Below are 20508 nucleotides of genomic sequence, written 5' to 3' on the forward strand. Positions count from 1 at the left end.
ACAGAGTTCATCGTCAGGTGGCTCCGCCCCTCGGCTCGCACATACGAAACGCTCCGAGAGAGAGAGAGATCTCTCTTCTGGATTGGGAATAGCAAAAATGCATCATAGACAAATGTCTCAGTCTCATTGCAAATTAGAAACAGAGTTGGTGAGATAAAAGGTGCAAGATAACATTTATGTAGCTGAAATAAATAGGAAACTGCTCTGATGGCCGAGCGGAATAAACCGCCGTTCTTGCAGTCCGCTCGTCATGTGGCTGGGAGGTTCGTATCCCAGACTCGCCGTAACCGGTCACGGCCAGAGTGTCCACGGGGTAAGGCATTCATTAGGCCACCCTTACCCAAGGGATAGTGGGTGTAGATCGGTGTAGTGTTCGGGGACTCATCGTTCTCCAGCGACCCCTTTGGCCCACCCGGGCGCCTGCAGCCAAGCAACCGAAAGCGTTCTCCCTACGTCTCCTTCGCGGCCTGAGGGTAATGCAATCCATGCGAGGCTTCAGCGTGTAAAATAGCGAGAGCAGCCGACACGAGTTTGAAGGAAGCTGGTGTTACAACTATCTCCTTCCTGTGGAAACGTGAGCCAGGGGAGTTATTCGACAAGAGTTCCGGCCATATGCCATTGGGTCAATCGGGTGGGATTAGGGGAAAAACTAGAAATACATTTATAAAAAAAATAAATAAATAAATAGGAAACTTATTTTCTTAATTTCTCCACTACCGACAGCAGAAACGTTAACGTCGGCGCTTATCAATACTACGTACAGGCTTTAATAATTCAGTACCGGTGCCTAATTAATACCGGGTTTCGGTACCTATCCCTAGTAACATCATGGACATTAAGTATATCAAATGAAACCAGAATAGGTGTTTAGATTTGCCTCACTCGTAGTCGAAAAAATATGCAGTCTGAACTTAAATTTAGGACTGACGTCAAGCAGCTGCTCCACCTAAATATTCTTCACGCTAAGTTTACATACGAGCTCACCTGTTCACATCCTTTGATGACACAGCAGCAGAGGTGTCCGCAGGGCTTTGGGTTGATCATGGTGGGAATGTGCTCTTTGGTCTGCAGGTCAGTGAAGAACTTTTTGCTTCGCTCTGTCTTCTTCCTGCATGCAGTAAAAATCAACCACGTCACCTTGAAGAACCAAATTACTGACAAGGGCCAAGTCCTGGAGCAAAGGGACACTTTGACAAAAGACCCACCCATTCATCCATTAGCGCGCACGCACGCACGCACACACACACACACACACACACTGCAGGGTAAGTGGCACAGTTACCTTTCAGAGTTAAGTGACATCAGTCTGGCCACATTGTAACAGATACGAGCCTCCAGCACAACACAGTTTTCATACGCCTTCCTACGAACGAAAGAGTGGGAGAAAGTGAAAAATTAGATTAGGTTTCAATATGCCTAAACCTATATAAACACACCAGACAGCAACATTAGGGTAAATTTAGATCAGAAAAAAACCACTGGCCTGCTATTACACCCCTGCAATTAGCCATGAGTGAAATAATCTCATGGAGGACGGGATTCAACTGTCTAAGAGTCTCTTTGGTAAGTGTGGGGTTTCATTAGAAATGGTAGATCAGTAGGGGGGTATTTCCAGATAAGTATACACACCGCAATGGAGCCTAGATAAGATAAGAAGGGCCAGCTGGATCCTCCCTAATCTTAAACAATCCTGACACATGACTTGCATAATCCTGCTCATCTGGCTTCTATTATGGAAAATTAAACATATAGGCTCGCCATTGTCTGGTGCCGGCACAGAGCCAACATGACTGGCAGCAGACGGAAGGAGTCATGACCCAAATGATGGGACCACTCAAGATAGCTGCCCCTGTGCGATTTTCACACAGTTACACATGAGGACTTCAACTCTTTTCTGTATAAACTATCATGTCGGGGATGTGGTGTGTGAAAGATGATGGAAGAGTGCTTACTCGAAGTGTTGCTTTATGTGTTTCTCCTCTGCATATTTGGAGATTCCATTGACAAATAAAGTGCGTTTCACCTTAATGGAGACAGGGGCAAGACAGTAATGATCAGCAACATGATGAAGTAAAAAGCAGCCACATGTGTATGCATTATGAACCCATGCTGCCCACCAGGTCATCCTCTTTGTAGTGCATCTTGGAGGTGTGCCGTCTCATGCTGTACACAGTCAGCAACAGGTAGAGGAACGCAAAAGTGGTGTGCAGCCATAGCAGTGTGTTACTGGGGGAAACACAGGGGGATCGACACCGTCAACACATTAAAGAGTCATAACAATATCAAACCAAACTACTGAAATGAAGCCGTAATTACTCACTTGGCATCTAAATTTGCAATAGTGGTTCGCCCGAAACTGTAGGCGTTGTTATCTGCAGGGCAAATTCAACAGACAAGACATTTCACATCATACAGCAGCTCTGTATTTTTGTGCGCCGTAGTCTAATTTACTAGGTACGTTACAGTTTATGTGGTGGTTGTGTATAAAGAAGAAATAATGCTTTAAAAAAAGAAAAGCCAAAGAGTCATGTGATAGATATTAGGGCAAAGAGGAAAACACCATAAATGAATTCTTATTAAATCATCATTAAATCAATCATTTGCAAAAACACGATTAAGAAAAATTATCAATTTGACGCATATAAATGAGAGATTTTCATCTTTTATCCAACATTGCCATCGGGGCAATACAAATTAAACATTAAATAATTTGACTTGTGTGATTTAAACCGTTAATAAAGATAAAGGGCAACGTTTCAGCTGAAATAACTTTACTCAAGGGAGAGAAAAAATACAGATACATGGGGTCTAGGAGAGGAATAATACTTTTTCATCCAAAATGCATTGGAAATTTCACTTCATTCCTTTAAATAGAAATAAACCCCCCAACAACTCACTTTGTTACCCGCCAAAATTATCTGATAAGAAAATAACAATGAAAGCCCAACATCGAGCACTAGTAGCTGCCTGGTGTTGACTTCCCACCACACAACTCACCAAGGAGGTTTCCAGAGAAGTTGACGGGTAGGATGATGCCCACGGAGAGTACCCCCACCACCACCAGCAGGCCTATGATGTGGCGCTGGAATGAGAGGTAGTGCACTGCGTCCTCGCCACACTTCTCCCTTATCTCCTCGTCCCTGTGGAGAGTCACGCAGCAGAGTGAGACCCACCGAAGCGTTTTCCGACGCGAATGCACCAAACTCAGTAAATGGTAGAATGTAAATTACCATAAAAATGACTACTTGATGGAAAACAGCTCTAAGCTACTATACTCAAATTTCTTTTGATACATGATTCAGACTGTCACTGTTTGACTTACTTGATTCGGAAGATAGCAGTTAACCAGGAGCAGAAGCCCTAATGGAGGGGAGAGAGATTAGCGACTTATATCTAGAGCATTCTATCAGCTTTCACATGGAGCCCACTGACGGCTGAGAGGACATGGCGCCTTCAGTTAATCCAGAAAGAAGAATGGTCTACTTACAGTGTCTCGTTGCTCTATGTCCACCGAGCTGGACACCGAGGTGAGGCGCTCGTAGCGTTCAGGTGTTTCCGACGTCATGGCAGAGGCCACACTGTGCATGAAAAACAACACCACACGGCATTTGCATGATGCTAAGCGACTCCAACGCCATCACAGCGGTAAGGGGAGAGTTAGCTAGTTTTGTTTTTGTTGGCTCAACTTTGGGACTGTGAACACCAACACGAAAGAGTAGGAAACATAAAACACAAATGCGTGCCTTGAAACGGACAGTAGAGATTCATTCCCGTTCACCCCGTTTACACACAGGACTTTAGCTGGTAAACCAGCCAACCAAAGAAAAGACGGTGATTCTCTAAAGTCTCATTACATGCCGCATCAGAAGGTTATGAGGATGGCTTACACAAGTTTTACACACAACAGTTAACACAACAGCTCTGGCAGAACAAAGGATGTGAATCAGGGTTAGGAAGCGAAGTCTGGATGAGATCTACAGAAGGGAGTATATATGGCATAGATGAAATACAACAGAAACACACTGATATCAAGACACCAGCAGAGTCATGGGTTCGACGGCTCAGGACTCCATTTGATGGACGTCAGCATTAAAAATCTCATCTTGTACACATCAAATCTGGCTGCACTTTGTGAATTTGCACTGGGACAAGGCAATATGACCAGGGACATGCGTTCTGCTGGATTCTTGATGGTGTGACACTACTTTACAGGATGACGCCCCCCGGGGTCCTCTGAGATCTCCAATGGAACGAGGAGAGAGCCCACGGTGATATTTCACCATCAAGCTTCTGCTCCTACATTCCTTGATAGCCGAGGAAAGCTCATCTCCGTTCTAATAAACTAGATGCACGTTTTGTGACCTACTGGGGTCTTCTCCGCTACATCCACAGGTCAGGTGAGCATTACCTCTCCCTGTAAGCATCCTGCCTGTGCGTGTCATGTGGTGCGCTCACACAGAAGAAGCCCGTACTTGACAAAAGAGGTCAACACACAGATTAGCACACACAGATCTGATTAGGACGGTGAGAGAGACAGAGAAACCCAACAAGAGACGTAGACCAGAGCAATAAGAAGAGCGTAATTAGGGGCCTAGCATTGCGAAATGCCTGGAGGAGAGGGGGGAAGAACCGCTTCACCACCAAGAGCAAGAGAAGCTTAAACCCACAGCAGCCTAGGTAGAAACTGAGAGTTAGAAAACTGGAGAAAAGGGAAGGTAGGGGAAAAAACAAAAACAAAACATAATGGTGCTACAGTACGAGGAGACAACATACTATTCTCGATCATCCAGGCGGCTGTAGCGCTGATCCATTCGCCTGGTCAAAAAAGGGAAACAAAATAAAGGCAGTCAACTTGGTATAGAGGAAGAACCAACCCTGCGTACCGAGTCAGGGCACCTGTCAGCTTATTTTAGATAATTGTAAGACTTTTCTAAACATCCCATCAGGTGTGCCAAAAAGTGGTGAGTGCACATCATCAAACAAAATACCATTTACACACAGCAGGGATGAAGGCCATATCATCGGGGGACCAACACATTGGTAATTGGTGCCATTACTCAACCTTTCAAGCTTTACAAGCCATGCGAAAGACAAGACACCCGTGTTGAATCAGCACTGTTTTGATGCTGTCATGAGACCACTGACCACATTTTCTGTCTGTTACAAAAGTCGCCTGTGCTGCAATTCCCCCCGCCCCCCCCACACACTTTCTCTACACACATACGCAGCTGCACAAATAGTGAAGCAGCAACATCAGACAAAGAAAGAAAGAAAGGGGATGTAGGCTTTGGCTGTCTGTGTCATGTACTGGGGTTAAAAAAAAGAGACCTAGAGCAGCATCTGACCCCCCCCCCCCCCATCCTGTGATATAAGGAACCGTAGGACAGGTTGCTTGTCTGGTTGTTTCCATAGAAAAGATATCTGTTCATCTGTTTATTTAACCGTTATGCTCACATTCATCCTTGAGGATTTTACACATATCACTGTGAAAACATCAGTACAGTGGGGTCTGTCTTGCAGTAGCAGGGGAAGTACATTGAAAGGGTGTTGGGTGACGTCAGTGGCTTTGGTGTGGCATAGCCTAAGGGAAAGCTACTTGAGAGAAAATTGTGTTAGTCATTATCTATTTACTTCCATTTTCTCCATTAGAGGTTAATCCGAGAAGTGATTTGACCCATCAGTCTTGTGCTGGACAAACCATGCAATGAGTTATCAAGCCAACCATGTGATCACGTCATGAGAGTAGCATGACCACTTTAAGTAAAACTGCTGATACTGACCTTCCTGTCTGCAGCCCTAAATCTTACTTCTCACTGCTACCTAGGTTTTCAGTGTCATATACTGCTTAGTCTGAAAATATTCTAATGAGTATATTAATGAGAAACTATCTACTGTAGCTTTTACCAGGCAGGCTAAGCTAACTGCTAGCCCATGCAGACAGTCATCCTGGCCTGGCTGGTGTTCGTTCTCTGGACGATGGAGTTTTTGGACTGTGTTCCACTGGGTGGACCGTGTTGTTTGTGGGTTTTTATTTTTTGCTTTGTTCTCTGTTTTTGTATGTTTTTGGTGGTGTTGTTTTTGGAGGCTTTTGGATGTGTGTTTGTGTTGCACTGCTGTGGACTGGAGGGGCGCAGAATTTTGTTTCTTTCGTGTATGTGGTACATAAGATGAAGTGACAAATAAATTGTTCCTGATTCCTGACCGTGCTACATGCATGCTAAAATGTACAGAAAATCAGAATGTCAGAAAAGCAATTTCAAATCAAACGGGGGCAAAATGAATGACATATTGCTAGAAAATAGATCAAAGCTTTCAATAAATGGCTCATTTTACTCATTACTTGTACTGCATGGAGATTAGGGATTAAAAATACATCATTTCAGAATCGACCACTATATACACAGTCCAGCAGTCACATCGCAAAGGATGCAAGAAAACTGGGCTCATCAGTCATGTTAGGCTCTTACTGCTTGATAGAGAACTCCCTGCAGCTACATCTAGCAAGGTGAACTTTTTCTGGACTAGCCGTAAAGAAAAATATTCTAGCGCCATCTGAAAAATAATCAGATTTAATGACTTCTTGGTCAACTGGCTTATTTCTCCCCTCTAGAATCACCGTTTTCATTTGTAGTGAGATACATTCTTTGCAAATGGAGCTTAAAAAGCTTTAACCGTGTTTTAATTCTTTAATATTGCAATAATCTCCATCAATGTTGACTTTTTTTCCAATATCGTTCAGCCCTAAAGGGGATATTGCAGAATAATCTGAATGTATATTTATTCTACACAGCCATAAATTATAAACACCACATGCATATATGTTTATGTATTCAAGATAAAAAAAGAATACCGTGACCACCTACTGAGCGTTCGTGCTAGTTTTGTGATAGCTTTTATAACACTCGCTTACCTGTCTGCATCAGTCACTAACGCAAGACGCCCATAGTCCCATGCAACCTTCCGCAAGATGGAGAATACAAACAGCAGTCCCTGGGAAGATAGTAAAACACACAACAGTTGACAAAACATTTCACTCTCACTTACTACACAGAGCTGGGGAAGTTTTTTTTTTTTTTTTTTGTCAATGCAAAATACACTTTAAATTTTGTCATGGTAAAATATATTTGCTGATATTGTCAAGACATTAGAATTCATTGATGGATTATATTACAGCCAGCGTATCTACATTTTCCTGAATGGTGTACAAAAGATGTTATACATGGGCCGAAATCTGTATCTACATCTGCCAGTGATGTCGATGGAATCAATGTCATCCCACCATCACCCCAAATCTGACCACTGACTGCTTTTGTGTTTGATAAAAAGGACTCACCAAGAAGCACATGAAGTCAAGGGCGAGGACAGTTGGCACCCCGCCAAAGGGCAAACCCTGGAGCACAGTGCTGCGGATTCGCGCCGAGTAGCAGTAGTCCCTGGAGCTGATGTTGGCCTGCTCGGTGGGGCAGCTCCCCGAGCCGACACACGCATGGGCCGCCGAAATGCCCATCATTAAAATCAGCACTCGCTGCATTACTCACTCCAACATGTTGAGTGTCTGCAAAGAGGGTAAGACAATCCTAAATTAATCAGGTTTTCTGGTCACCCGGGTGGAAACCGTGTTGCTTAAAGTGATTAAATTATTTGGGAGTATGCACAGGGTGCACTCAGTTACTCAAGATGGGAATCCTAGTCTTCACTAACTATGCTACACAAGAAATTTACACTTCAATAACCTATTTTATTTAGTATCTTGATCATAAAGAACTGACTGAAATGTTAATTGTATTCCTAGAATTAGACCACATAAATAAATCTCTCAATCAATCAACACATTTAGTCATTTTGGCGAGCCATCAATTTGTGACACTGGAAAATACACAACATGGCCTGCACCGACCCTTGGGATTGCAAAATATCTGAGCCCTTCAGCTGGTTTAATCTATTATCTGAACAGCGCTACAACAAATACCAGCTCAATTTGGATGCTAAGCCACAAGACGTGAAGCAGTGCAGTTAACTCTCTTACTCTTGTCAATCCTTTGAACGCCAGTTAACAAAGGGGAAAAAAAAGAAGAGGATGCACTTCATAATGTCTTATTTACCTGACAGCAGCACCCATTCATCCCTGTACTTTGGAAGGTGAACCCATTTTTCCAGAAAATAAACATGAGAGCCATACCGAATCTGACTCGTGGAGGACATGCCGGTTGTCTGGTGAGTCTTGCAGAGTGGATTCGCACCATCTAGCTTATAATTGTGCCCCTCGACCCACTACGCCCCTGCATTCATGATACTGCGCATCTGCCCTAACACTAACTCATTTATCTCTCCCTGGAATGCCGTGACATCACTGGAGAAGGAGGCTGCCGGAGCTGAACAATAGACTGATAGTGGACAGTGGGTTCGAATGGACCAGTCTCAACCCGTGGAAGAGACAACATGCCCCCTGTGCCCTATATGTAAAAAAAGAAAAAGACACCGCTGGATGTTCTTGGGTCCGTGGCTATGTATTTTGAACAACTAGACAGTCAGCAAAGACATCTGAAAAAGGCTAACGTCTAAACAATAAAAAAAAAACCTCTAAATTAATTACTACTCAATGTATGATGGGACTTGGCAGAGTGGGGTAATCCTCTACCACAATGCCAGAATCAAACAGTTCAAGTAGATAAAAATACAGAACTTACACATAAATTAATGGAGCAATCCCTCTCTAATTTTCAACGGCTGCACGTTTACATCAAACATTTCTATTTCCCAACTACTGGTGGTAAAGTGCAACTCTATTAAGATAACGTTGCACATCAATATATCTGATTTGCTTGCTCTCTGAGTCAGCCAATACTCGCTGCTCACAGGATGCAGGTTTCCCTAAATAGAAAAAAGAAGAAAACAGCTGGGCGCACGGTCTTTTCCTACACCGCTCCCTCCCTGTGGAACATATTTCCTGTAACACAAACAGAGACTGACTAAGAATTTAAGCACAGGCTTAAGACACAGCTACACTAATGAGCCAAAACATTACGACCAACTGCCTAATGTACTGTTGGTCCTCCGTGTGCTGCCAAAACCGCACCGACCCGCCAAGGCATGGACTCTAAAAGACCCCTGAAGGTGTCCTGTGGTATTTGGCACCAAAAAATTAGCAGCAGATCCTTCAAGTCCTGTAAGTCACAAGATGGAGCTGCTGTGGATTGGACTCGTCGGTCCAGCAAAGCCTACATATGCTCAACCGGACTGTGCCATAGTAGACCTTCTGTCAGTTCAGACCAGACGGGATATCCTTCGTTGCCCTTGGGGTGCCCAACACACTGTCGCCAGTTTGCGATTGTCCTCCTTGGACCACTGTCGGTAGGTACTCACCACTGCTGACCGGGAGCACCCCACAAGCCTTGCCGTTTCAGCGATGCTCTGACCCAGTCGTCTGGCTATAACAATTCAGCCCTTGTCAAAGTCACTCAGGTCTTTACTCCTGCTCATTTCTCCTGCATCCAACACGGTGACTGCGAGAACTGACTGATTGTTTGCTTACTATCTAATCTACCCGGACCTTGACATTTGCCCTTGTTTGGAGATGACCAACGGTATTCGATTCACATGTGAGTGGTCGTAAAGTTTTGGCTGATCAGTGTCATTAGCTTGTCTTAAAAACATGACGTGGCCATTTTTTGTCTATTTTCCTGCAGTCTGACATTTGCTCTCTCATCCAGACTGGCCTGGTGCTTGTGTTGCACTTGTTCCCTTAATCTTTGTTTTACCGTGGCAAGCTGTTGCATTTAACCGGCCTTAGTCCTTTCATCTCTGTAGCCCACTTCATTAAAAGTACTATAAATAAATACAACTGGTGTAGTCCTGACTACAGTAACCCTTGTAAGGCCAAATGCCTCTGCTGAAGTGGTGGGTGTACTACTGAACAATGATACTTCCAACATATATTTACAACTACAGCATGACTCTGTACAACTGAAATATTGTGGCACTGTTTCTCCCTACGCTGGTTGCTATAGTGCCACCAGTCTGGCACTCATTTTCAAAATACAAACAAACACAAAGGGCATGAAGGCAATGGGGGAGGAAATCACATGCCTGTCCATTTTAAACTCATCTCAGGGTAGGTTTGCCGTTTAACTTGCCTGGACAGTGTTCAAAACATGGTGACGCCACTTTACAAAGCGCACAATAATGAGGTTTGCCCACTTTTCAGGAATGCATAAACACTACAGCTAAATGTCTGCAAGGCAGGGACAGAGAGACAGAAAGAAATTAAAAGAAAGGATGAGAGAGAGAGAAAGAAAGAAAGAAAGAAAGAAAGAAAGAAAGAAAGAAAGAAAGAAAGAAAGAAAGAAAGAAAGAACATGATTATCAGAACTCTGATGACCACCTCAATGAAATTGTAGGTACTTGCAGTACTTAATACTTATAATATAGTCTAAAAGTGTGAACATTACTTTTATGTGACCCACTGCAACACAAAACATTTCCACCTCGCTTAAAAATTTACCTAGTTAGTGGCAATACACATATGCATTTAGTCTAGGGGTCAAACGATTATCGGCCTAGCCGATTATCGGATCTGATATTCAGCATTTTTACGATTATCAGATTTTTTTTTTATCCAATTGCCAATGAAACAAATTAATTTTAAAATGTGTTACTTTGGCTGTGATGTAGCCGCCTCTCACTGTCTGTAGTCACCCCCCAGAGGTCTCGAGCACTGTCCCGCCCAAAGCACTCTCTTATTGGTCTTATCAACACTAAAGGCTACTATGCCACAGACCGGAACGGAGGAACGCATTTGCACACTGGAACAGCTCCGGTGAGCGAGCGGAGCTGTGTTTCGAAGGTAAGACAGCAGATATTGCTGAAGTTGCAATAAACATCACAACCCTCTACACTGAAGTTGCAAAAACACCACAATCTTATGGTCTAGTTCTATGATGATAAGCATGCCCAGTTTCCCAGTTATGCCACTGACAATGCCCAAATAATGCATTTTGTTACAGTAATATACAGTTAACTATAACAAGATAAAAGAGTTTATTCATGTAGCAATAGCTATATCTTTGAGTAATGTTGGTGCCAGTCCATCTCCTCATCAGCCGCTTCTCCGGGGTCGGGTTGCAGTGGCAGCAAGTTAAATAGGGCACTCCAGACATCCCTCTCCCCAACAACACCCTCCAGCTCCTCCTGGGGGATCCCAAGGTGTTCCTAGGCCAGATTGGACATGTAGTCCCTCCAGCGAGTTGTGGGTGTACCCCGGGGTCCCCTCCCAGTTGTACCTGGGCACCTTCGCTCAGAAGGCATCCTAATTATGGCTCCTTTCAACGCGAAGGAGCAGCAGCTCTACTCTGAGCTTCCTTCGGATGTCCGAGCTCCTCACCCTATCTCTAAGGCTTAGCCCAGACACCCTCCGGAGCAAACTCATTTCAGCCGCTTGTATCCTTGATCTCACCCTTTCGGTCATTACCCAAAGCTCATGACCATAGGTGAGGGTTGGAACAAAGATTGACTGGTAAACTGAGAGCTTTGCCTTCCAGCTCAACTCCCCCTTCACCACAACGGTCTGATACAACGTCCACATTTCTGCTGATGCTGCACCAATCCGCCTGTCAATCTCCGGCTCCATCCTACCCTCACTCTTGAACAAGACCCCAAGATACTTGAACTCCTTCACTTGAGACAACAACTCATCTCCAACCCGGAGGGGGCAATCCACCATTTTCCGGTGGAGGACCATTCCCTCAGACTTGGAGGTGCTGACTCTCATCCCGGCCATTTCACACTCAGCTGCAAAACTCCTCAGTGTGCGGTGGAGGTCACGTTCTGATGAAGCCAACAAAACCACATCATCTGCGAAGAGCAGAGATGCAATTCTAAGGTTTCCAAAATGAACACACTCCTCCCCTTGGCTGCACCTTGAGATCCTGTCCATGAATAATCATAAACAGAATCGGAGACAAGGGACAACCTTGGCAAAGTCCAACACCCACGGAAAACTTGTTTGACTTTGTGCTGAGAATGCGGACACAGCTCTCACTTTGGTTATACAAGGACTGGATGGCTTGTAGCAACTGCCCCGGTATCCCATATTCCCACAGTACCCCCCACAGAGTGCCCAAGGGTACACGGTCATAAGCCTTCTTCAAGTCCACAAAACACATGTAAACTGGCTGGTCAAACTCCCATGCCTCCCTCAGCACTTCCGCAAGGGTAAAGAGTTGGTCCGTTGTTCCACGGCCAGGACGGAATCCGCATTGTTCCTCCTGGATCCGAGGTTCGACAATTGGTCGGAGCCTCCTTTCCAGCACCCTAGAGTAGACTTTCCCAGGGAGGCTGAGCAATGTGATGCCCCAATAATTGGAGCACACCCTCCGGTCCAACTGGAACTTGTTTTAGCTACCATATCACGAACATAACATTACTTGCCTGAAGGAGTTTTTACATGTTTCTAGTGGAGTGCCCGCCCAGCCAAACAACTTCACACAACACTTGAAGGAATACGGATGTGATCCCCCTCCGACCATAATGTGGGCTGCAATAGCAGAGTGGCACTGTTCATGTTTCCATTCGTTGACTCCACAGGAAGTGATGAAGCAGAAGCAGTGATTCAAAGTTTTATGACTAAATTCGCTGAAAACTTTACTGCTTACAGCTCATCCAAACACTTCACACTCCACACTGCACTTTCTTGGGTCCTCGGCAAGACACCCACCTAGTGTGAAGTCAGTTGGATGAACGCTTGTCAAGAAAATCGAAGGACAGACATATATACATAAATAAATAGAGACACTCCTTCAATTTTAGTTAGCTACGGAACCGATGCTCATAATAACACAAGCTAATGTTAAGCCTCGTAGCGCTAACTTGAATGTGATAGCGAATGTCAACAAGTTCATTTGTTGATCCATAATTTAGCCAGTTGACTAGAAAAAAAATTAATAGGCTACATAGTTAGTTCTGGCTGGTGGGTGCTCCCTGCACTTTTTGTTTTAAGATAATGTTGAAAGTTCTCTTAATTAAACATATGCTTAAAGGTATTTCAACAAAGTTTTGTGTTGAAGTTTGTGTTACTCTAAATTGACACCAAGATTTTCTTTTTCACTGCAAATGTACATCGTTTCCAAATATCGGTTATCGGTCTCCTTGATTACTATTGGCCTTGAAAAAAAAACCCATATCAGTTGGCCCCTAATTAAGCCCCTTTTTTATTTTTGTTGTGATTTTTTTCACCTATTTTTTCATATAAAATTTGCACCTTTATTAGACAGTGATAGCGAAGAGGTAGACAGGAAATTGGGAGAGAGAGAGAGAGGGGTAAGACATGCAACAAAGGTCACCAGCTGGAATCGAACTGGTGAGAGCTGCGACCATGCGGTATGCGCTGTAACCATCTGGCTATGGAGGCGCCCCTATTGTGATTTTTGAAAAGTTCTTCAAACAAGTCCTTTCTAAAACTGAAATGACAAGGAACACTGCCATGAGCGGATTCATTGTCAACTAATTGCCTGCTCTCTTCGCATGCCTGAATAAATTAAACACTATAACCAAAAATGTAAAATTGCTGCCAGTATTTCCTTCACAGTAGTTAGTTCAACTGGCTTTAAGTTCTGTTACAACAACATACAACTCAAAAAAATTGATGACAACTGAACTGCGATTAGGCAAGTGTCCCTGATTCAAAGACACACTTGTGATTATGTAGCTGGGTAAAACTCCAAATCCTGACAACTTCTGTATGCTCACAAATAGCTGCCTACTCTAATGACACAAGAGAACATAACCGCTTTACATAAATCAATTGGATGGCAACTCAAAAAAAACCTCTATTAACACTGTCAAGAGGTCGTAGCCAAGCGAGGTCACCCATGATCCAAACAAAATGTCTTTCAGGTTGACAAACGACTCAGCTACAGTTCTAATCAGGTCTAAGTTGTTGCTGTTTCTTAACAGATACCCAGGCAAGCCCTTCAAAAAAAAAAAAAAAAAAAGTCAACAGAGGTGTTGATAGAAAGGTGAATCATAAGAATACACAGCGTAAACTATAAAGCTTCTCAGGTCAAATGAGGTGGAACTTGCACTTGAGTTAAAAACAAACTTTTCTCAGGGTGGTAGTCATCCGAGAATAAGAACGGCAACACCATTTAAGGATAGCTATAATCGGCCTGACAATATTTTTGCTGTTGACAAGAGCTGGCCGACAAAGCAGAAAATTCCTCAGATAAAAAAAGAGACTTGTCTGATAATCTAGAATTGCAGCTATTGGCCACATGGATTGCAAATAAATCATTGACAACGTAAACGGGGCTCAGCAACACCTGGGCTTTGGTTATCACAGGATTGTGAGGATGTCGATGATGTCAAAGCCCTCTGCTGATCTCTGTCGTAATCATGTCCCTTCAAATATGCGATACGGACAACAGAGTGTAGTAAATAACAAAGCAGAAAGAACAGAATCAGGACTTTCCATTGGAAATATCAAGTGCAACCAGCATATTAAATGGGTGGATGTCACCAGGCTGTAATGAATCTGAGCAGTATTATCTACAATATCACTTTCTCTCTAAAATTTCTTTCATGCTGAAATAACACAGTTGTCAAAATATCCGCCCGCCTTCAGAACACACCATAGGAGGTGCAGAAAGCGGTTAAATAAATTCACTCAGGAGAAATAAAGGGGTTGTTCAGACTGCAGGCAAATCGGATGTTTCTCATATCAGATCTTTAAGAAAGACTGTCCGCACCTGTTATGTGCAAGTGATCAGATAGGATTTGTGATGGGTTGCTGTGATAATGACGTAGGTATGAGTAACTACGTATGCTGCTGAGGCAGTTTACCAACGCGAAAGCATGAGAAATGGAGATCCATCATCTCGCCCTCCACACAACTGCGCTGTCAAGTCACAGTGCAGGACTCCTCCGTTGCACCAGACAAACTCAGCAATGGAGGAGGGTGGTATACATTGCGATGTTCCGTGTTGCAGTTATGGCGGGCTCCGCTTCCGTCACTCTGGATTTGTCATTGTGTGTGTGTCGCATTGTGAGCGATGCAAAAGACAGCTTGAAATCTGATTTGGATGGCCACAGCATCCGGACTGAGACACGTCCGTATTAATCCGATCGGAAACCCAATTCAAACCAACTCCGAATGTGGTTCAGATCCAATTGTCCAGACTTTCTAAAATCCATCTGGATACAATATGGATATGCTAAAAGATGGATTTGGGCTGATAGTCTGAACAAGGCAAAAGTCTGAACACATTTCTTTGCAATACACTGCAGTTAAATGGCCGAGCTTTAAGGCCTTTACACACCGGAGGCTTTTTTTTTTTCTCGTGCAACTAATTCGCACGAGTGTTGGGAGACTTCCTGAAGTCCACTGTCATCTCTACTGCGAGGGTATGGTCACAGTCACACATGCGTGAAATTAACATTAGTCGCCTCCCCTTCACTTTGATGCTATGCGAGCACAAAGGCAAATAAAATATTTGCTTCCGGTGGCCAAGGAAATTCGCATCTTTGCTTAGCGTGGAATTCAACTTTGGTGAACTCTGACCGGCAAATCCGCAGCCTCAACTAATAGCAAAGAAGTGTGTGTGGTTGACCCTACTTGGCTGTAGTTTTCTTAGTGAGCCAGGATGGAGGAAACTTTGACTGTTGCTATGTCTAACCAGCCATTATTGTACAACACTGTTTATGAAAACTACAAACTGCCCCACAAGAGTGATGCTGTCTGGCTGGCAGTGAGTCAGGAGACAGGCATTGAATGTAAATCAATGGACAATTTATTAAAAACCTCAATTCATATTTCACGGTATACAAATATACCATGTATACCAATGTTCTTCCTCCGTATTTGTCTACTAAACCATGATAACATGTACAAGTGAGACAATTAAGTGAAGACATTTATTTATCTTTCTGTGGACTTCAGTGTACATTTTCCTGTCGCAAAACCCAACAATTGCTTGTGTGTGACCGACAACCACAACCGCTCAAAACGGACGACAAATCGGCAAATTGATTTCCGTGTGCTGCCTGTATGAATAGTTTTGATGCGCAATAACTGCAGGGGAGTATTTCGCATTTTCGTCATGTCTCCGGTGTGTAAAGGCCTTTAGACCTCAGGCCAGAATCAAATTCATGTGCACACAGAGATCAACAGATTAATCTGCATTTTGAATGGATGATAGGTACAGACTTGTGTTGAATGAGCAATAATGTCATGTCATATTGGGTGATGGCTCCTCTGCAGGATTTGGCAGCTGGGCAATTCACCTAGCTTTTTCATCTCCACTGGCTCATGAGTCACTGCAACAAGGACAGACGTGCCACAGCACTTTTGCCAGTGCTGAATAAGCCTACTGAAAACAATCATATATGCTTGTAATAAGAATGTGTTGGGAATGTTGTTGCAACTTGCCAGTAATATTTGGCTTTCTCTACAAAAGACTGAGTTTGGGAATCTGCATGTACTTTAATGTGTTTATTATCTACTGCATGGGAAAGATCTTCAACTTGACTGAAATCTTAAAACGAACGTAGGAGTATCAAAGAGTGGGACATTAGGTAACATATCTCCACAATGACAGCTACATTTCCAGTTAAGGTATGATCAAACCTCCCAACACTGAAATGTTTGAGTATCAACATACTCAATGTCAGAGATGAAGTCAAGTTAAGCAATGACCTGTATGTTACCTATGGCAGAACAAAAGACAGGCCCTGGGCACACTGTAGGTATGTAAAACTAATCATTCTCTGTCTGAAAGGCACTGCATCAATATCTAATCCAAGTCACTCAACTCCAAGGGGGCCTAATGAATAGTTAAGCAATTCTATTGTGGACCATATCGTGTTCGTCCTAATATGGGGACTGCCCAAGGTAAAAGTTTACTCGTGGCGAGAAGCAGATTATCACTGACCATAATCACTCCATGATGCGTATGTCGAGGGAATCCAACATAACGATTAGCCCTGACCCATGGGACCGTAAATAGCACGACCCTGCACAACGGTTAGTGTCAGATGGCAACCTATACCAGCACGTAGACAATTCATAATGTGTACTTTATAACGCATGTAATACGAATCTACATACCCTTGCTTATGGCTAACAGTGTTAGGGTATGATATGCAAATATACTTTGTACTTTGACCCCCCCCCCTCCCCATTCTCCGCCTCTTGAGGATCTAAGGCGCCCTTGCACTAATTGCAGGCGACGTGACAAGCACTTTCGGTTACGACGTGACGACTATTCGGGTCCGTGTGATGCGAGGCGGCGCCATTTGAACTCAGCTAACTGCACACTCTCTTGCAGCTGTTGGGCCACTCTGGGCGAAGGCATCTGCCTAATGAGCAAATTCAATATACGCCTCTCCCATCTTTCCAGTACGGCACCAGCGTCTAGCGCAGTGTTTCTCAACCGGGGGGGGGGGGGGGGGGGTGTCCGCGGACCCCTAGTGGTCCGTGGTGTAATTGCAAGGGGTCCGTGAAAATAAAATATCTTTAAAAAAAAAAAAAGATCCTATGACATTTATAGAAATAGGATTATTTTACTCAAATGTGACTGAGACCTTTATCTACCTAAACTATAAAGGGTAACAGGACTTTTTTCTCTAATTACATGTTTCACAAGTGTAATTTATTGTATATTTGAATAAGAGATCTCGCTCCCGTTTGCGTTGTTAAAAGTTGCTGCATAAAAATTCTGTTGTTGCATATATCTGAAAGTTACTGCATAAGAATTCTGTTTTGTTAACCATATCTAAGTTACAACTGAAAGCTCTTAGAGTGAATAAATGCTATAATGCAATTTAAAATGCAGTTTCTACTGTTTCTATCAAATTGCAACCCCCTCCCCCAAGATCAGGTGGAGGGGTCCTCAGGGTAGATCAAAAATACGCAGGGGGTCCAGGACCCCCAAAAAGGTTGAGAACCACTGGGAGAACATGGTGGGCTCTTCGGTATCAACTTCCCCGGCGTCGGTTTGGGCGGCAGCCTTGGCGGTTGCCCGTCCTGTGCTCGGCATGCACAATAAAAATCACCGGCGTTTTCGTCGCCACGTCGGAGCGATCGTCAACACGCCGTAACACCCGGCAGGAGCGGTGTTGCTAGACACCGCAGGCGGCCGCCGGTTACCCGTCTGTAAGGTTAACCTTGCCGCCGCTCATGGCAAGCTTACTGCCAAGCTAGCGAGTCTCGGCTGCTGCTCACTTAACGTTAACGACGCGTTTGGTCGACGTCGGGTTCCTTCACAATTAACGGCCCGGCTGTCGCGGAAAAGAGCGGCAGTTAAAAACGGGCAAGGCGACGCCGGCACAGCCAACTTACCTTGCCGTTTGCGCAGAAGCGGGGTCGCCCGGCGACGGCAGCAGCTAGCGTGAAGTAGCCGTCGTCCGCGGCGCTAGCGGTTAGCTAGTAGCCGTCCTGGCTCCGCGTCCGCGGCAGCGTTACGGAAGAAGTCGGAGCCAACACTCGCCTCCGTCGAATCAAACGACGAGCGTCTCCCCCGACTACACCCCCCGTTAGCTAAGCAGCTAACTGCGACCAGTTTGGGGGGGGGGGCTAACTTGGATGTGGCGTCTGCGGGACCTGGCTGGTACGACGATCTAACTGCGTGACAGCCGGTTCAACAACAGCCGCTGACGAACCTGTTCGGCTAGACTCCCCACTCCCCCTCCCCTCCGGGAGGGGGGTGTAACGTAGACGTAGACGGCACAGAAGCGGAGCGCGGCGCTCCGCGGTCCACGGGTGGCGCCGCGTTCACTGCGTCGCGCCGCTATGTCACGTACGTCTATGTTTGTCTCCGTCCAGCGCGTTTCTATGACGTCGGACTATGGACGCTGGCTAGCTTGTCGGCAGTCGCCGGGTCTTCAGCCTGCATCGTTCGAACGGGCGCGCACGATTCACGGCCAGCGACGAGAAGCTCAAGGGTCACCCTCTAAACGCGCGTCGTCGGCGGTATTCATTTGCCTGCGCAATTGCCTCAACCGCCTCCTGGCTGAGATTTACCGGTCGCGTTTTAGTGACGTCACGGTTTGACATTGGCGTGGCTGGCTAGAGGGGTGAGGAGCAGGCTTTGTTTATTTTAATCGACGCTCTTCAAGATTTACTCGAACCACACTCCTTTTTGCACTGTATGCGAATTGTTGTACTTTAAGAAGAGTCCGACAACAGTAACGCCGAGCAGCCTATTTGTCACTACATGCAAAACAAATCGGATAATCGTTCGTTTTAGCATTAGCTCGTTAGCATTGGTCCAGTTTCAGCGTTAGCTAAGCTACGTGTTCGCTCAAGCTAACGAGTCATTTCTCTCCATTAGAGCTGGTGTTCCGTCCAGGGGATGGCCCTCCTTCATCTCTCAAAGTCCCTCGGCGGGCATCTCGCCGAGGTCTCGTCGCTGACCCAGCAGAGGTCATTCAGGTAGGTGGAATTGTTATTTTATTGTAACCGGTTATTTTCTTGCCCGGTGCGGGATTCGATACGGAGTGTACTGCACCACAAGGCGACATCACTAACCGCTCGGCTAAAAGGTCAGACCCGTTAGCTAGGGGCTAACATGTCTTATTAGCAGTTTACATACATTATCAATGTCCTGTGTTCGTTATTACCGACATCTTCCGCTGTGCACTTCCACCGAGTGTAAAGCGTATCGCGTTGCATTTTGCATTTTTACAGCATTCATGTGGCAGTCTTACTACAGCCCTGATGACGACTGATTTTTTATTTTTTTTTTACAGTTTATCTGCTGTTGCGGCAGCCATTCAGAAAATGTCAAGAGTACGTGTCGTGGACAACAGTGCTCTTGGAAACACGCCATATCACCGAGCCCCACGCGTCATCCATGTCTACACCAAGAATGGGGTGGGGAAAGTCGGTGATAAAGTTCTACTTGCAATCAAAGGACAGAAGAAGAAGGCACTTATTGTGGGACACAAGATGCCCGGAGCTCGTATGACTCCACGTTTTGATTCGAACAATGTTGTTTTGATAGAGGACAATGGCAATCCTACAGGAACAAGAATTAAGGTCCCCTTACCTACACATCTGCGTCAAATGGAGGGAGATTTCTCCAAGATTTTGGCCATTGCCAGTAAATTTGTGTAATTACAATATCATGTGTTCAGTCTGATCACTTGTTACTCTTCGTTTTTCATATTCTCTGTCCTTTTGTTGCTCGCCTTTTCACGATTTTGGGGCACACAGGCTCTGTTTCGCCAGTGTTGAAATTTTCAGAAAACTAAAATACATTTGAATGTGATCATTTTATGGTGTGTCTCAGTGTCTGTGTCTAACTAAAGATTTAAACTAGTCAAATAATTTAACTTGTCTGTATTATTCTCTAATTTGGTGGTATGTGATAGCATTTCACCTCTTTTTATACTCTTGTCATCTTGCTTTACTCGGGCCTTTCTATGCTTACAATAAATATGACCTTTAGGTCAAGTCATAATAATCAAGTGTAGAGTTTAGCCCAAGGTCATATTTACAATTGCTGTGAAGAGCAC

The 20508-nt window shown here is 44.6% G+C and overlaps 2 protein-coding genes across 3 annotated transcripts in view; one reads left to right on the forward strand and one right to left on the reverse strand.

Annotated features, from left to right (window-relative positions):
• tmem63ba (transmembrane protein 63Ba) overlaps positions 1-18799 on the reverse strand; it is a 30149-nt gene extending 11350 nt beyond the window's left edge. For both annotated transcript variants that reach the window (XM_056291685.1, XM_056291684.1), the window contains exons 1-12: positions 18332-18799; positions 7334-7555; positions 6911-6990; positions 4774-4815; positions 3488-3578; positions 3323-3360; positions 2998-3140; positions 2321-2372; positions 2118-2226; positions 1953-2023; positions 1283-1363; positions 985-1108 (exon numbers count right to left, since the gene is read on the reverse strand). In XM_056291685.1, coding sequence (XP_056147660.1) covers positions 985-1108; positions 1283-1363; positions 1953-2023; positions 2118-2226; positions 2321-2372; positions 2998-3140; positions 3323-3360; positions 3488-3578; positions 4774-4815; positions 6911-6990; positions 7334-7531 — 1029 coding nt within the window. In that variant the 5' untranslated portion in view covers positions 7532-7555; positions 18332-18799. The remainder of the gene's footprint in view (positions 1-984; positions 1109-1282; positions 1364-1952; positions 2024-2117; positions 2227-2320; positions 2373-2997; positions 3141-3322; positions 3361-3487; positions 3579-4773; positions 4816-6910; positions 6991-7333; positions 7556-18331) is intronic.
• A 128-nt stretch (positions 18800-18927) lies between these two features.
• Positions 18928-20405, forward strand: mrpl14 (mitochondrial ribosomal protein L14). Its single transcript, XM_056291686.1, has 3 exons — positions 18928-19065; positions 19323-19423; positions 19741-20405. Exons 2-3 carry the CDS (start codon positions 19344-19346, stop codon positions 20105-20107), a joined length of 447 nt encoding a protein of 148 aa, XP_056147661.1. The 5' UTR covers positions 18928-19065; positions 19323-19343; the 3' UTR covers positions 20108-20405.
• Positions 20406-20508: the final 103 nt, after the last annotated feature.

Source organism: Lampris incognitus, chromosome 13 (assembly GCF_029633865.1).
Source record: "Lampris incognitus isolate fLamInc1 chromosome 13, fLamInc1.hap2, whole genome shotgun sequence".
NCBI lineage: Eukaryota > Metazoa > Chordata > Actinopteri > Lampriformes > Lampridae > Lampris > Lampris incognitus.

Excerpts from the sequence above, each read along its gene's own strand:
- mrpl14 (XM_056291686.1), top strand. The coding sequence starts at position 19,344 with ATGGCCCTCCTTCATCTCTCAAAGTCCCTCGGCGGGCATCTCGCCGAG. Across the intron at positions 19,424-19,740 it reads ACCCAGCAGAGGTCATTCAG|TTTATCTGCTGTTGCGGCAG; the intron begins GTAGGTGGAATT and ends TTTTTTTTACAG.